Source organism: Chanos chanos, chromosome 9 (assembly GCF_902362185.1).
Source record: "Chanos chanos chromosome 9, fChaCha1.1, whole genome shotgun sequence".
Taxonomy (NCBI): Eukaryota; Metazoa; Chordata; class Actinopteri; order Gonorynchiformes; family Chanidae; genus Chanos; species Chanos chanos.
The window spans coordinates 41433014-41450513 of NC_044503.1; the positions used below are offsets into that span (position 1 = coordinate 41433014).

The window sequence follows — 17500 nt, forward strand, 5'->3', positions numbered from 1 at the left end:
CTCTGTCTCTGATGATGGTGCGTGTTGTCTCTCTCTGATGATGTGTTGTCTCTCTGTCTCTGATGATGCGTGTTGTCTCTCTGTCTCTGATGATGATGCGTGTTGTCTCTCTGTCTCTGATGATGATGCGTGTTGTCTCTCTGTCTCTGATGATGATGCGTGTTGTCTCTCTCTGATGATGTGTTGTCTCTCTGTCTCTGATGATGCGTGTTGTCTCTCTGTCTCTGATGATGGTGCGTTGTCTCTCTGTCTCTGATGATGGTGCGTTGTCTCTCTGTCTCTGATGATGCGTGTTGTCTCTCTCTGATGATGCGTTGTTTCTGTCTCTCTCTGATGATGCTGTGCTGCAGGCACAGGATGCGAGGGGAAATGACTCTGTGGAACCCAGGCTGTGATCACGCTGGCATCGCCACGCAGGTCGTCGTGGAGAAAAAACTGATGAGGGAGAGAGGGATGACCAGACACGACCTTGGACGAGAGAAGTTTATCGAGGAGGTGTGGAAATGGAAGAACGAGTGAGTACAAGAGAGGGACGGATGGCAGAACAGGGAAACTTTTTTTGGGGGGGGGGGGGGCGATAAAAAGGTCAGCAGAGCTTTCTGTCATTGACCAGTAAAAGAATTAAAACAACACATGAAAAAGTCTGTGGATTAAGAGTTGGACTTGATGAAATGAAAAGCATAAACTTTTAGTCATTCTGTTTGGGCAAAAAAGGAAAATGTAGCAGTAAATTGGGTGAGTGAGTGTGAATGTGAGGGAGTGAATGAGTGTGTGAGAGAGAGAGATAGAGAGAGAGGAAGTGAGTGGTGAAGTGTTGCCACTGTGTTTTTAAAGGCACAACTCAGTTTTAACTGACCAGTTTCATATGAAGATATGGAGCCAACTGTAAGAGACCCTGAGAATGAGCTATGATGGATGGATAGATGAATGTATGTATGATGGATGATGGATGGATAGATGAATGTATAAGGACAGATACATGAATGAATGAATTAGGACGGAGATGAGGAGTTATGGCATGACAGAGAGGAGAATGAAGACACAGAGACTGAGTCATTGTGTCGTCCTGTCTGAAACAGAAAAGGAGACCGGATCTACCACCAGCTGAAGAAACTGGGTTCGTCTCTTGACTGGGATCGAGCCTGCTTCACAATGGACCCTGTGAGTGTAACAGGATTAATCTGTGACCAGCTGATCGCTAGCATCCGCCCAGGCTAATCTCCGCTTGAGTGATTTAATTTCTCTCTTGAACTGTCATATGGATCTTAATGTAGCTGATCTTTTTTGGGCTGATCATCAACACTTCTGTGAGCTTATCTTGGTTGTTTTTTGTGCTGATTTCTGTTGGTCACACCCTGACATGTTTAGTTGATCTATTTAGAGTTTATTGTATCCTTTTATGCATTCAGCTCATGTCTGTGGTATCGAGCTGATATTGTGTGTGTGTGTGTGTGTGTGTGTGTGCATAGAAACTGTCGTACGCTGTGCAGGAGGCTTTTATCAGGCTCCATGAGGAGGGCGTCATCTACAGGAGCAAAAGACTCGTCAACTGGTCCTGCACCCTCAACTCTGCCATCTCAGACATAGAGGTACGCTCACAACCTCAAACTGCACCATCTCAGACATAGAGTTACACTCACAACTTCAAACTGCACCATCTCAGACATAGAGTTACACTCACAACCTCAAACTGCACCGTCTCAGACATAGAGTTACACTCACAACCTCAAACTGCACCATCTCAGACATAGAGGTACACTCACAACCTCAAACTGCACCATCTCAGACATAGAGGTTCGCTCACAACCCCAAACTGCACCATCTCAGACATAGAGGTACACTCACAACCCCAAACTGCACCATCTCAGACATAGAGTTACACTCACAACCTCAAACTGCACCATCTCAGACATAGAGTTACGCTCACAACCTCAAACTGCACCGTCTCAGACATAGAGGTACACTCACAACCTCAAACTGCACCGTCTCAGACATAGAGTTACACTCACAACCTCAAACTGCACCGTCTCAGACATAGAGTTACACTCACAACCCCAAACTGCACCGTCTCAGACATAGAGGTTCGCTCACAACCTCAAACTGCACCGTCTCAGACATAGAGTTACACTCACAACCTCAAACTGCACCATCTCAGACATAGAGGTACACTCACAACCTCAAACTGCACCATCTCAGACATAGAGGTTCGCTCACAACCTCAAACTGCACTGTCTCAGACATAGAGGTACGCTCACAACCTCAAACTGCACCATCTCAGACATAGAAATTCGCTCACAACCTCAAACTGCACCATCTCAGACATAGAGGTACACTCACAACCTCAAACTGCACCGTCTCAGACATAGAGTTACACTCACAACCTCAAACTGCACCGTCTCAGACATAGAGTTACACTCACAACCTCAAACTGCACCGTCTCAGACATAGAGGTTCGCTCACAACCTCAAACTGCACCATCTCAGACATGGAGGTACACTCACAACCTCAAACTGCACCGTCTCAGACATAGAGTTACGCTCACAACCTCAAACTGCACTGTCTCAGACATAGAGTTACGCTCACAACCTCAAACTGCACCGTCTCAGACATAGAGTTACGCTCACAACCTCAAACTGCACCATCTCAGACATAGAGGTACACTCACAACCTCAAACTGCACCGTCTCAGACATAGAGTTACACTCACAACCTCAAACTGCACCGTCTCAGACATAGAGTTACACTCACAACCTCAAACTGCACCGTCTCAGACATAGAGGTACGCCCACAACCTCAAACTGCACCATCTCAGACATAGAGGTACACTCACAACCTCAAACTGCACCGTCTCAGACATACAGGTACGCCCACAACCTCAAACTGCACCATCTCAGACATAGAGGTACACTCACAACCTCAAACTGCGATGTCGCAGACATAGAGTTACACTCACAACCTCAAACTGCACCATCTCAGACATAGAGTTACGCCCACAACCTCAAACTGCACCGTCTGTATAATGTGTTTGGTGTGTGCGAGTCATGTTTGGTCTGTGTGTGTATGTGTGTGTAACATGTTTGGTGTGTGTAACGTGTTTGGTGTGTGTGTGTATATAATGTGTTTGGTGTGTGTGTGTGTGTATATAATGTGTTTGGTGCATGTGTGTGTGTAACGTGTTGTGTTTGGTGTATGTGTGTGTGTGTGGGTGTTTGATGTGTGTGTGTGTGTGTATAATGTGTTTGATGTGTGTGTATAACGTGTTTGTGTGTGTGTGTGTGTGTGATGTGCCGTTTGCAGGTGGATAAGAAGGAGCTGACAGGCAGGACTCTGCTCCCAGTGCCCGGGTACAAAGAGAAGGTGGAGTTTGGAGTGCTGGTGTCTTTCTCTTACAAGATAGAGGGATCAGGTGAGAGGGACAAGAAAAGAGCAAGACATTTAGCCTGTACGACAGTGACACAATGACTTATTTCTAACGTTCATTCTGTCTCACAGATGAGGAGGTTGTCGTGGCGACCACGCGTATTGAGACCATGCTCGGAGACACAGCGGTGGCTGTCCATCCCAGTGACCCCAGATACCAGGTTCCTGTCAGACGTCTCACTTCAGACCTCTGCCCACTCCACACCTGACGGCCAGTTATGTCTTATACGTACGTCTTATCTCATCTGGTCTCTCCTCTCTCTCTCTCTCTCTCTCTCTGTCTCTCAGCACCTGAAAGGAAAGACAGTGATCCATCCGTTCTGTGACCGGAAGATGCCTGTGGTGTTCGATGACTTTGTGGACATGAACTTTGGAACAGGTGAGGACAGAGAGAGAGAGTTAAATCAGTGCTGATTACGGCCTTCACTTCTTCATTAACGGCTGCTCTGACATGGTTCTCTCTCTAGGGGCGGTGAAGATCACTCCTGCTCATGACCATAATGATTACGAGGTGGGAGTCAGACACGACCTGGAGTTTATCAACATCCTGGATGAGAACGGGCTCCTCATCAACGTTCCTCCGCCTTTCCTGGTACACACGCACACACGCATACACACACTCTCTCTGTCTGTCTCCCACACACACACTCACTCTCTTTCCCTCTCACACACACACACACACACACACACACACACACACACACACACTCTCTCTGTCTCGCTCTCTCAGACACACACGCACACACTCTCTCTCTCTCTCTCCCTCTCACACACACACTCTCTCTCTTTCCTTCTCACACACGCACACACACACTCTCTCTCTCTCACAGCCTCTCGCAGCCTGGTTTGTGGAGCATTATGTGTTTCGTGTGAACGTGTGTCTGTAGGATAAGAAGTGCCTGTGTTGAAGTGTAATATTTGTGCCTGTGCCTCTGTGTGTGTGTAGGGTATGAAGCGTTTTGAAGCGAGGAAGGCTGTCCTAAAGGCACTGAAGGATATGGGCCAGTTTAAAGACATCAGAGACAATCCTATGGTTGTACCTGTGTGCAGGTCAGTCTCTCTCTCTCATACACACACACACACACACACACACACATATTACTGTTGTATGTACACCAAACACACACACACATGCACCCAAACACATATAGACACAGAGTCATATCTCTTGTTCCACTCTGTTACAGTCAAACTCTGTCCGTCTCATGCTGTTACAGTCAAACTCTGTCTGTCTTAGGTCCATCAGTATAAAACACTCATGTCATGTCTTTAGTTCAGACACAGAGGAATACGCTTTAGTGTCTCACTCTGTGTGCGTGTGTGTGTGTGTGTGTGTGTGTCAGCCGGTCTAAGGACATCGTGGAGCCCCTGTTGAAGCCGCAGTGGTATGTGAACTGTGCAGATATGGGGAAACAGGCGGCAGATGTTGTCAGACAGGGTCATCTGAAGATCATACCAGATCACCACCTCAAAACATGGTTCAACTGGATGGACAACATCAGGTCAGCTAACACTCTTATTCTTACACTGTCACTCTCTCTTTCTCTCTCTTTCTAAGGATCTTCTCTCTCTGTCTCTAGGAATGATAGTTCTTTGTGTGTTTTGTGGGGGCTTGCGTGTGTGTGTGTGTGTGTGTGTATGTGTTTTGGGGACAGTGTATATGTGTGTGTGTGTGTTGTAGAGACCAGTGTATATGTGCATAAATATGTGTCTATATAACTTGTGTGTATGTGTGTGTTTTAGGGACTGGTGTATCTCTCGACAGCTCTGGTGGGGTCACAGGATTCCCGCATATTTTGTCACTGTGAACGACCCGTCAGTCAAACCAGGAGAGGTGAGGACAGCGCGCGTGTGTGTGTATTTATATAACCTGTGTCTCTCTTTGTATAACTGGTCTCTGTGTGTGTGTGTGTGTGTGTATCCAATCAGTTGATTGGAATTTCTGTGTGTGTGTATATATATTCTTTGTGATAGAGATATTGATGGTGATTATTGTGTGTTTGTCTGCATACAACCTGTATCTTTCTTTGTATAACTCATCTGTGTGTGTGTGTGTGTGTAGGACATGGACGGTCATTACTGGGTCAGTGGGCGTTCTGAGTACGAGGCGAGAGAGAAAGCAGCCAAGCGATTCAATGTCACAGCGGACAAGATCTCCCTCAGACAGGGTAAGGCACGCACGCTCACACACACACACTAATATTCACACACTCACATACACACACCCACACACTAATGCATATTATACATTTGCATTCTGTACAAAACAACACTCGTGTTCCCTCTTCGCCCATTGTTGCCCTGTTTGTTTGTGTGAGTTAGATGAGGACGTGTTGGATACATGGTTCTCCTCCGGAATCTTCCCGTTCTCCATCTTTGGCTGGCCTAATGAGGTGAGCTCTCTATTACACTGTGTGTGTGATGTACTTGCCATGTGTGGAGAAAGCTGTGGGGACTTTAGTTTGTTCTACATTGTGTGTCCGTTTCCTTGTGGTGTGAGGACCTCGGTGTGTATATAATGTGTGCTGTATGCATGCGGTGTGAGGACCTCAGGGTGTTTTACTGTGTGTATAACATGTGCTGTATTCTTGCAGTGTGAGGACCTCAGTGTGTTTTACTATGTGTGTATAGTGTGTGCTGTATGCCTGCATTGTGAGGACCTCAGTGTGTTTTACTGTATATGTATAACTTGTGCTGTATTCCTGCAGTGTGAGGACCTCAGGGTGTTTTACTGTGTGTGTATAACTTGTGCTGTATTCTTGCAGTGTGAGGACCTCAGGGTGTTTTACTGTGTGTGTGTGTAGTGTGTGCTGTATGTCTGCATTGTGAGGACCTCAGTGTGTTTTACTGTATATGTATAATAACTTGTGCTGTATTCCTGCAGTGTGAGAACCTCAGGGTGTTTTACTGTGTGTGTATAACGTATGCTGTGTGTCTGCATTGTGAGGACCTCAGTGTGTTTTGCTGTGTATGTATAATGTGTGCTGTATTCCTGCAGTGTGAGGACCTCAGGGTGTTTTACCCAGGCACTCTGCTGGAGACAGGTCATGACATTTTGTTCTTCTGGGTGGCACGGATGGTAATGATGGGCCTCAAACTCACTGGCAAACTCCCCTTCAAAGAGGTACTGGCACACAAGCGAGTGTGTGTGTGTACTATACATGCATGTGTTTGTGTGGGTGTGTGTGTTTACGGTGTGTGTCTGTTTCAGGTTTATCTGCATGCAGTGGTAAGGGACGCCCACGGCAGGAAGATGAGCAAATCTCTGGGAAATGTCATAGACCCACTGGATGTCATTACTGGAATCTCTTTGGAGGTACACAAACATTGGTTTATTTGTTTGTATGTTTTCAAGCAAAATATCAAATATTTTACCACCTGTGACCAAAACTAAAACAGATGCGAGTTAAGCCTGTGGGATCACGATATCAGAGAACCTCCTGCCTGGAGATATAAAAACATGCTGAACAGTCCTCTGTGTGTGTGTGTGTGTGTGTGTGTGTTGTCTATCTGTCTGTCTGTCTATCTGTGGGTGTTTAGGGTCTCCATGCTCAGCTGCAGGACAGTAATCTGGACCCGGTCGAGATTGAGAAGGCCAAACAAGGACAGGTATTCGTCATAATCCATTACTCCAGTCTGCACACACTCTTTGTTTCCCTCAAGGACTTCACTAATTCTACCCTCTGTGTGTGTGTGTGTGTGTGTGTGTAGAAATCGGACTACCCCAGTGGAATCCCTGAGTGTGGAACAGATGCACTCAGATTTGCCTTGTGTGCATACACCAGTCAAGGTAATGTAAACCTGTCAATCAAACACAAATCTGCCAATCACAAGCCCACCTGACAAATACACGCCCACTCAACTCGGGTGATAAAATACTTTCATGCTCCCCATATAAACCCAATTTTGGCATGTGAGTGTGCGCGTGTGTACGCTTATATGTGTGTATGTGTGTGTGTGTCTGCCTGCTCACCCCTCAGGCCGGGACATTAATCTGGATGTAAACAGGATTCTGGGCTACAGGCATTTCTGTAATAAACTGTGGAATGCAGTGAAGTTTGCCATGAGGACTTTAGGAGAGGGATTCGTACCATGGGACCAAGCACAGGTGTGTGTGTGAGAGAGAGAAAACAGACAAATGGAGGAATAGAAGAGGGATGACGGTAGTGATCTTTTGTGCTTTGTGTTGTGTTTTATGTGGTGCTGTCCATATGACATATTCCTGAAATGTGATGATTTGTAAAATGTGTTTATGCCACAGCAGGAGAAAGACACACTGTATACTCTACTCATCCCTTCTCTCTCTCTCTGTCTGTCTGCCTGTCTCTCTCTAACTGTCTGTCTGTCTCTCTCAGCTGTGTGGGCGCGAGGGCGTGGCTGACAGGTGGATTCTGTCCCGTTTGTGTGCGGCTGTCTCTCTCTGTGGTAGCGGGTTCGAGGCGTATGATTTCCCAGGAATCACCACAGCCATCTATAACTTCTGGCTGTATGAGCTGTGTGACGTCTACTTGGTAAGCACACGCATGCTCACAAGGAGAGGTTTTGGGGTTTTTTTTTGTGCCCAGGCATTTCTCCCTGTGATGTGCCTCTGGCCCTTTTGCTGGGGCTGGCCAGTGGGTGGAGCAGGGATGCTCACTTGTGTATCTTTATGGAACATCCCACCCCTTGGTCACAGGCAGGCTCGTTCAACACGGGTGACCTGGGTTGGATCCCTATGAGTTGCTCCTTGTTACCCTGGTTAAGTGTACTAAACAAAAAAACAATATAATTTGGTACTCTGTTGTGTCTCTCCTCCCCAGTTTTGCACACAGACTTTTTTTTTTTAAACAATATTCTCAAAAGTTCAACGGATAAAAGGTACTTTGAAATATTTCAGCGGATTCACACACGTACAGATTTTACAGAGTGGACACGCACACACACTCTTTCTCTGTATCTCTCTCTCTCTCTCTCTCTCCCTCTCCCTCTTTAGCGAACGACAGCGGCAACAAAACCAAAGTTTAATAAAGTAAAACGTCGCTGGCCTGTGGCGCAGCTTGTGAGCGTTGTGACCCTAAACAAACGACAGCTTAACTCTTAAACGAGCAGTAAAACAAAATTTAAGATGGTACCTGTTAATGTCCATCGCTCTTTCGTGTCTTTATTCTTCGACTTGACGACCGTTGGCGTCTTTCTTCGAGCGAAGATGGCGCGGTGTCTCCCACAGTTTAGCCTATGTCCTCCAACCTCGCGGTGCCAGCTTTGAAGCTTTGAACCTATACTGGATAGCCCACGGCGATATCTGGTTTCTCTTATGTCTTTTCGTTTCTAAGTCAGAAACTCTGAAAGTCGAGCCAGTAGTATCCGTATGTGCTTCTAAAAAGGCAACTGAAAGTACGTTCACCCTGTCAGTGAACCGACACCGATTTAGCTATTCGATTAGCTTATTACACTCGTGTAAACAGGTAGCAGCTTTAAATGAAGGCTTCTAAAGGTATTTACCAGAGTAAACACCGTATTTCTCTCGATTATTTCTCTCGATTATCGCTTATACATATTATCATTTTTTAAAAAACGTATACGTTTGTGTATAAGAACATTGAATTAACTACTTTCGAAACACTCGAAAAAAATGTCATTCTCCGTCGTTCAGCTCACTCGTTCAGGAGCGCGCACACACTGCGTCTCGTGAACATCAGCCAGTCATACGGGATTATAGTAAAGACCTATCAAAGTACATTTTTTATCTAAACATACAAAAATTGCTAAACTACAACAATGAATGAGCAAAACAATGAATGTACGCATGCTAATAATTTTAACAATATGTGTAACGGTGTACTAATATATAGTACACACACGTGTATATTTTGTATATTTATTTAACCAAGCAATATACTTAATAAGAACTTAATCAGTTCTCTTTGTGGAAAGTGTACTGGTGTCCTCCCTTACTGGTTACAGTCAGTCAGCTGTGACACATCACTTCTCCATTTCTCTTCTCTCTCTCACTCCACGCAGCCCTGCATGACCAGACTCTAACTCTCCTGTTGTCCAGTTTGTTTGTTTGTTTGTTTTCTGCTGGGTGTAGCAACACTGTCTCACTGTCTCACGCAGCCTGGTTTGGCACCAAGGTTCAAAGAATCCTGTGCAGAACCAGTGCAAGAACCCGTTCCCTGTCAGTCAAAAAGTGGTAACACTCACTCTTGTTCGCTCTCTCTCTCTCTCTCTCTCTCTGTCTCACTCCATCTCCCTGTCTCTCTGCCTCTGTAGGAGTGTGTGAAGCCAGTGCTGAGTGGCGCAGACGCAGGGCAGGCAGACGTCTGCAGACAAACTCTCTACACCTGTCTGGAGGTGGGACTCCGCCTCCTGTCTCCCCTCATGCCCTTCGTCACCGAGGAACTCTTCCAGCGGTTGCCACGGCGACGGCCTCAGGATGCCCCTCCCAGCATCAGCGTTACGTCCTACCCAGAGACCTCAGAGGTGAGAGGAGGTTGGGAGGGGGTGTGACCCAGCAGCGATCGGTTTAGTCGGACTGGCTGACGCTGCTGTCCTGTGCAGGCGTCTCAGCAGATGGAGTTTTCGCTTATTGATTGGTTGTTTGTTTAAATTTGTTGGCAGAGTTGAGGAGGTGGTTCGGCAGATGGATTTTGTGTTGTTTGTTTATTATTTGTTTGTCTGTTTAGTTCTGTTGGCACAGTGAGGAGGTGGATCGGCAGATGGAGTTTGTGATGACTGTGGTCAGAACCATCCGCTCGCTGAGAGCTGACTACAACCTGACCAAAACACGGGCCGACTGTGAGTACACACACACAACACACACACACACACACTCTTGTCAAAAACCTGCCCTGTGAGTACACACGCACCACACACACGCACAACACACACACACAACACACACACACACACGCACACTCTTGTCAAAAACCTGCCCTGTGAGTACATACACACAACACACACACACACACTAAAAGCCAACTGTCTCCAGATCCTTGAAGGTCATTAAATTTTGACTGTAAACTGACCTCAACACAAACATTTCTTCACCAGTGGATACACACACACACACACACACACACACACACAGCCCCAAAAAGACAAGATCGTACACTCTCTCACTCTCACTCATTATCTAAGCTGCTTATCCTGATTAGGGTTGCGGGGGGAGCTGGAGCCTATGGTGTCCTTGCCTTTCTGGGAAAGGCAAGGACACACCCTGGACAGGTCGCCAATCCATCACAGGGCAGACACACAGACAAACACAATCACACACACATCCATACTTAGGGGCAATGTAGAGTCTCCAGTTCACCTGACCTGCATGTCTTTGGACTGTGGGAGGAAACCGGAGCTCCCGGAGGAAACCCACACAGACACGGGGAGAACATGCAAACTCCCAAGATCGCACACTGATATAAAATCTCTCATTCATCTCATATGTCTCCTAATATCTCATCTCAGCACACATACATCACACAACATAAACAGAGCATCAAATCTTTCTCTCTCTCTCTCTCTCTCTATCACTCTCACTCTGTCTCCTTCTTTTTCTCTCTCTCTCTGTCTCAGGTTATCTGCAGTGTGTAGACTCTGATATCGTGTGTGTGTCTCTGTGTGTGTCTCAGGTTATCTGCAGTGTGTAGACTCTGATATCGTGTGTGTGTGTGTGTCTCTGTGTGTGTGTGTGTCTCAGGTTATCTGCAGTGTGTAGACTCTGATATCGTGTGTGTGTGTCTCTGTGTGTGTGTGTGTCTCAGGTTATCTGCAGTGTGTAGACTCTGATATTGTGTGTGTGTGTCTCTGTGTGTGTGTGTGTCTCAGGTTATCTGCAGTGTGTAGACTCTGATATCATGTGTGTGTGTCTCTGTGTGTCTCAGGTTATCTGCAGTGTGTAGACTCTGATATCGTGTGTGTGTCTCTCTGTGTGTGTCTCTGGTTATCTGGAGTGTAGACTCTGATATCGTGTGTGTGTCTCTGTGTGTGTCAGGGTATCTGCAGTGTGTAGACTCTGATATCGTGTGTGTGTGTGTCTCTCTGTGTGTGTCTCAGGTTATCTGCAGTGTGTAGACTCTGATATCGTGTGTGTGTCTCTCTGTGTGTGTCTCTGGTTATCTGGAGTGTAGACTCTGATATCGTGTGTGTGTCTCTCTGTGTGTGTGTCTCAGGTTATCTACAGTGTGTAGACTCTGATATCGTGTGTGTGTCTCTCTCTGTGTGTGTCTCAGGTTATCTGCAGTGTGTAGACTCTGATATTGTGTGTGTGTCTCTCTGTGTGTGTCTCAGGTTATATGCAGTGTGTAGACTCTGATATCGTGTGTGTGTCTCTGTGTGTGTCAGGGTATCTGCAGTGTGTAGACTCTGATATCGTGTGTGTGTCTCTCTGTGTGTGTGTCTCAGGTTATCTGCAGTGTGTAGACTCTGATACCGTGTGTGTGTCTCTCTCTGTGTGTGTCTCAGGTTATATGCAGTGTGTAGACTCTGATATTGTGTGTGTGTCTCTCTGTGTGTGTCTCAGGTTATCTGCAGTGTGTAGACTCTGATATCGTGTGTGTGTCTCTCTGTGTGTGTCTCTGGTTATCTGGAGTGTAGACTCTGATATCGTGTGTGTGTCTCTCTGTGTGTGCCTCAGGTTATATGCAGTGTGTAGACTCTGATATCGTGTGTGTGTCTCTCTGTGTGTGTGTCTCAGGTTATCTGCAGTGTGTAGACTCTGATATCGTGTGTGTGTCTCTCTGTGTGTGTCTCAGGTTATCTGCAGTGTGTAGACTCTGATATCGTGTGTGTGTCTCTCTGTGTGTGTGTCTCAGGTTATATGCAGTGTGTAGACTCTGATATCGTGTGTGTGTCTCTCTCTGTGTGTGTGTCTCAGGTTATATGCAGTGTGTAGACTCTGATATCATGTGTGTGTCTCTCTGTGTGTGTCTCAGGTTATCTGCAGTGTGTAGACTCTGATATCGTGTGTGTGTCTCTCTGTGTGTGTCTCAGGTTATCTGCAGTGTGTAGACTCTGATACTGTGGGTCTGGTACAGAAATACCAGATGCAGATTCAGACGCTCTCGTACTCTCAGTCCATCCACGCCGTTGCCGGGGGCGACAGCGCTATCCCACAAGGCTGCGCTGTGGCCATTGCCTCTGATAAATGCACCGTCCACCTCCTGCTCAAGGTGAGGTGCATTCTGGGATATGCTTTTGGGAACAAAGAGACTTGTGGGATATTTCACATTATGTTTAAAGAGAATCATCTGTATCATCTGTACAGGTTTGGTCCGAATGTGTAATTTAATATAAAGTTATTTATTCTACACACATGCACCCAGAGTCATCCACACACACACCGCATACAGTGTTTGTTGACATACTGTCTTTTTGAGATTTAAGAAAAGAAATTACCGCTGTAAGGGAAGCATACATTTAAACGTGTTTTGACTGGAAACGTTAGTTTCTATGACAACAGCCCAGGCTGTCTCCAAACGCCCTGCGGCTGCGTTTTGACTGGTCGTTTGGTCGTTGTTAAGCCGAGTTCCGTAGCAACAACACGACACGTTGCTGTTTCAGGGTCTGATTGACACGGAGAAGGAGGTGGCCAAGCTGACGGCCAAGCGGGGCGAGCTGGAGAAACAGGTGAAGAAACTGGAGGAGAAAATGGCCAAGAACGACTACAAGGAGAAAGTTCCGCTGAAAGTCCAGGAGCAGGATGCCGAGAAGGTAAAAACACAGAGATGAAGAAAAAAGGAGGTGGAGTGTGTGTCTGTGTGTGAGTGTGTGTGAGTATGTGTGTGTGTGTACGTGTGTGTCTGTGTGTGACAGACCTTCAACCCAAAGGGTGGTCCACATGAATGTGATGAGGGAAAAAAAGTGAATAAAGTGATTCTGACTGGAAGAACTTGAATGTTTCCTCTGCATGTTGTGAGGGCTGTCAGTAGAGTCAATGTTCATATTCGTCTGCTCTTCCATAACGAGTTTTTCTGTCACGCTGGTTTGGGAAGCAGGAAGATGCTCACTGCTAACCCTGTTCTCTCTCTGTATCTCTGTCTCTGTCTCTCTCTCTCCCTCTCTGTCTCTGTCTCTCTCTCTCTGTCTCTGTCTCTCTCTCTCCCTCTCTGTCTCTCTCTCTCCTTCTTTCCATCTTGTCTGTGTTGTTTTCTCTCTCTCTCTCTAGATGAGGCAGACACAAGCAGAGCTGCAGAAAGCAATGGAAGCCATTGAGAACTTTAGAAGGATGATGTAACCAAGCCCCACCCACCTGCTGTATGCTCTAGACTGTGATTGGTTAGGTTTTCACTGAACCTGTCTCCACCCCCTCCCCCTCCCTTTCTGTTTAAAGATATGACCTTTGTGACTTTATGTAATGGATCACTGTATGAGGGAGATTTGCTTTAATCATTAAATAATTAAAGAACTGACGTCAGCGTACGGTGTCTGTGTGGATTATAACGGGACGCTTTGTCTGAAATAAGTACAAACTGTTTTATATGTAGTTTTATGTTGTTTTTTTCCCCCCCACATTTTTTGTAGAATTTAAAGAAACACAAAACAAAAGCTATAGTTTTTCAATATTGTTTTTATTGCGAGGTTGTGTGTTTTTTTTTGTTCTTTTTTTTTTTTTTTTTCAGTATAACATTCAAACCATGATTACTTTAAGATACACGTTTTTCTCACAAAAAAAGAAGTGGGGGACGAATGATGGACAGAACGAGAGAAAAAGAAAAAGAGGAGAGGGCCGCACTCGTTTAAACTCCTTTTTTTTTTCCGCAAAAAAACATAAGACCATTTCACATGTGTGTGTGTTTGTGTTTGTATGTATGTCTATACACACACATACCGACATTTGTGTAAACTTTAAAATCTATAGCCTAGATAAGGGTTCGTACGAGACATCGCCAGTGAAAAGGGAACGCACCCCCCCCCCCACCCCGGCCCCAACAAAATGTCCAGCTTTGAACCAAATCGTGCAAACGTCTGACCAAACAAACAAACATCTGACCAAACAAACAAAAGTGTCGCGTTTACCCAGACAGTCGACGGCATCACTTCATAATTCGACGGCACAACTTAAAACTCCTTTTAGGACGTGACTCGATTCGACTCCTGCTCCTGCTACACACTATGACATCTCTCCTCCTCCATCTCTCTCTCTCTCCCTTTCTCTCATCCGTCCATCCGTTTCTTTCCCTCTCTACTGCAGTCTCCAGGGAGTGTGAAACTCAGAGATGGGCAGGGGCGTGCAGTGGGTCGTCTCAAAGTTACGCAGGTACCTATGCGCCTGACACAGAGAGAGAGAGGGAGGGAGAGAGAGAGAGGGGGGTCGACATTAAGACATGTCGTAAAGTAGACCCTGGTCTCAGATCTGTGGCGTAAAGTTAAATGACTGATCTCAGATCTGTGGCGTAAAGTTAAATGACTGATCTCAGATCTGTGGTGTAAAGTTAAACAACTCATTGTTCTCAGGTGGAGAGAACCATTCCCGACACTGAGGAAACAATCAGCAGGTTTAAAACGTCTACTGAAACAAAATTTAACCAATAAAACAAATCACACAGGAGAGAAAAGGTTGGTTTGTGTGTTTAAAACAAAGTCTGCAGAGACCCAGTGTGCTGTGCGTAACATATGTGAAGAACATTTATTTATTTCTCACCAGGAAGAGAGCGAGCTGCCTTCTGCCTTCAAGTGCCATGTCCTCCCCTATAAACACACACACACACACACACACACAAAAATACACATTTACTAAGACCTTACTACAACACTGACACAGCTATGAGAGCTAATAATAAAGTCACACTAACAATCAATGCACTGACCAATGAAAAGTGATCAATATTAACGATCAGGTTCATGCCAGTATGAATGAGACACTTAAACCCGACGACTGCGCTGAAGGGTTAGGAAAGTGTGTCGTGACTCGGACGTCAGCTCTGTTTTTTTTTACGTTTTGTGCGGCTCAGTATGAACTACGAGGTCAGACAACCTCTTCGTTTCCCGCCTTTCTAGCGATGAACGCTCTGATGACGTTCAGGGGATTCCACAGACGGGAAAGACTGAAACGACGCGCGATTCTTACCCACGCTCCAGGGGAAGTGCGTCTCTCTGTCCGTCTGATAGGACAACAGCACGGACGTGCACCAATCATCATCCACCTCATAGCTGTTATACACAGACACTACAGAGAGAGAGAGATTAACGTCAAAATCTACCTCAGAACTATTGCTCTACAGACAGAGAGAGAGTGAGAGAGAGAGACAGTGACAGTGGAGAGATACAACGTTAAAGTAAGGTTTAAAAGAGAGAGAGAGAGAGAGAGAGAGACAGTAGAGAGAGAGACAGTGACAGTGGAGAGATACAACATTAAAGTAAGGTTTAAAAGACAGAGAGAGAGAGAGAGAGAGACAGTGACAGTGGAGAGATACAATGTTAAAGTTTTAAGGTTTAAAAACGCTGGCAGACAGAGAGAGAGAGAGAGACAGTAGAGAGAGAGACAGTGATAGTGGAGAGAGACAACGTTAAAGTTTTAAGGTTTAAAAACGCTGGCAGACTGAGGACACTCACCTTCCTCTGTCTGTGTTGTCGCTGCCAGCCAGTGTCTGACGGCCCTAATGCCGTCTTCTGTCATTACTTTAGGATACCTGAGAGAGAGACAGACAGAGAGAGAGACAGAGAGAGACAGAGAGAGAGAGAGAGAGAGAGGACTGCACGTGACACAGATGTAACTGGTCCAGTAAAGTTATTATAGTTATCATACCGAACAGAACAGAACAGAGAAGTCCAGACCAGACCGGGTCGGTCAACGTGGAAAAAAGTCAGCGTGGAAGACAACAGAGACAGAGAGCAGCTGAACAGTGAACACAGTATAGTCGATATGGAGAGAGTAGAGTGGAGTCATAGTGATACTGTAGGGTAGAGTAACGATACTGTAGAGTGGAGTAGCGATACTGTAGAGTGGAGCAGCGATACTGTAGAGTGGAGTCATAGCGATACTGTAGAGTGGAGTCATAGTGATACTGTAGGGTAGAGTAACGATACTGTAGAGTGGAGTAGCGATACTGTAGAGTGGAGTCATAGCGATACTGTAGAGTGGAGTCATAGTGATACTGTAGGGTAGAGTAACGACACTGTAGAGTGGAGTAGCGATACTGTAGAGTGGAGTAGCGATACTGTAGGGTAGAGTAACGATACTGTAGAGTGGAGTAGCGACACTGTAGAGTGGAGTAGCGATACTGTAGAGTGGAGTAGCGATACTGTAGAGTGGAGTAGCGATACTGTAGAGTGGAGTAGCGATACTGTAGAGTGGAGTAGCGATACTGTAGGGTAGAGTAACGATACTGTAGAGTGGAGTAGCGACACTGTAGAGTGGAGTAGCGATACTGTAGAGTGGAGTAGCGATACTGTAGAGTGGAGTAACGATACTGTAGAGTGGAGCAGCGATACTGTAGAGTGGAGTAGCGATACTGTAGAGTGGAGTAGCGATACTGTAGAGTGGAGCAGCGATACTGTAGAGTGGAGTAGTGATACTGTAGGGTAGAGTAACGATACTGTAGAGTGGAGCAGCGATACTGTAGAGTGGAGTAGCGATACTGTAGGGTAGAGTAACGATACTGTAGAGTGGAGTAGCGATACTGTAGAGTGGAGTCATAGTGATACTGTAGGGTAGAGTAACGATACTGTAGAGTGGAGTAGCGATACTGTAGAGTGGAGTAGCGATACTGTAGAGTGGAGTAGCGATACTGTAGAGTGGAGTAGTGATACTGTAGGGTAGAGTAACGATACTGTAGAGTGGAGTAGCGATACTGTAGAGTGGAGTCATAGTGATACTGTAGGGTAGAGTAACGATACTGTAGAGTGGAGTAGCGATACTGTAGAGTGGAGTAGCGATACTGTAGAGTGGAGTCATAGTGATACTGTAGAGTGGAGCAGCGATACTGTAGAGTGGAGCAGCGATACTGTAGAGTGGAGTCATAGCGATACTGTAGAGTGGAGTCATAGTGATACTGTAGAGTGGAGCAGCGATACTGTAGAGTGGAGCAGTGATACTGTAGAGTGGAGTAGTGATACTGTAGAGTGGAGTCATAGTGATACTGTAGAGTGGAGTCATAGTGATACTG

The 17500-nt window shown here is 45.9% G+C and overlaps 2 protein-coding genes across 2 annotated transcripts in view; one reads left to right on the forward strand and one right to left on the reverse strand.

Moving 5' to 3' along the window:
* The window catches only part of vars1 (valyl-tRNA synthetase 1), a 20808-nt gene extending 7010 nt beyond the window's left edge, over positions 1 to 13798 (forward strand). The window contains exons 9-31 of the mRNA XM_030784506.1: positions 351 to 515; positions 1080 to 1161; positions 1470 to 1589; positions 3297 to 3405; positions 3492 to 3580; positions 3708 to 3798; positions 3887 to 4011; positions 4366 to 4469; positions 4763 to 4921; positions 5163 to 5253; positions 5482 to 5587; positions 5742 to 5812; positions 6418 to 6543; positions 6631 to 6735; positions 6960 to 7028; positions 7131 to 7209; positions 7400 to 7527; positions 7775 to 7930; positions 9672 to 9881; positions 10085 to 10196; positions 12387 to 12565; positions 12957 to 13106; positions 13561 to 13798. Of these exons, the coding sequence (XP_030640366.1) occupies positions 351 to 515; positions 1080 to 1161; positions 1470 to 1589; positions 3297 to 3405; positions 3492 to 3580; positions 3708 to 3798; positions 3887 to 4011; positions 4366 to 4469; positions 4763 to 4921; positions 5163 to 5253; positions 5482 to 5587; positions 5742 to 5812; positions 6418 to 6543; positions 6631 to 6735; positions 6960 to 7028; positions 7131 to 7209; positions 7400 to 7527; positions 7775 to 7930; positions 9672 to 9881; positions 10085 to 10196; positions 12387 to 12565; positions 12957 to 13106; positions 13561 to 13629 (2695 nt within the window). The 3' untranslated portion in view covers positions 13630 to 13798. The remainder of the gene's footprint in view (positions 1 to 350; positions 516 to 1079; positions 1162 to 1469; positions 1590 to 3296; positions 3406 to 3491; positions 3581 to 3707; positions 3799 to 3886; positions 4012 to 4365; positions 4470 to 4762; positions 4922 to 5162; positions 5254 to 5481; positions 5588 to 5741; positions 5813 to 6417; positions 6544 to 6630; positions 6736 to 6959; positions 7029 to 7130; positions 7210 to 7399; positions 7528 to 7774; positions 7931 to 9671; positions 9882 to 10084; positions 10197 to 12386; positions 12566 to 12956; positions 13107 to 13560) is intronic.
* Positions 13799 to 14224: 426 nt separating this feature from the next.
* Positions 14225 to 17500, reverse strand: part of abhd16a (abhydrolase domain containing 16A, phospholipase) — a 15408-nt gene continuing 12132 nt past the window's right edge. The window contains exons 17-20 of the mRNA XM_030784288.1: positions 15948 to 16024; positions 15463 to 15561; positions 15037 to 15083; positions 14225 to 14664 (exon numbers count right to left, since the gene is read on the reverse strand). Of these exons, the coding sequence (XP_030640148.1) occupies positions 14578 to 14664; positions 15037 to 15083; positions 15463 to 15561; positions 15948 to 16024 (310 nt within the window). The 3' untranslated portion in view covers positions 14225 to 14577. The remainder of the gene's footprint in view (positions 14665 to 15036; positions 15084 to 15462; positions 15562 to 15947; positions 16025 to 17500) is intronic.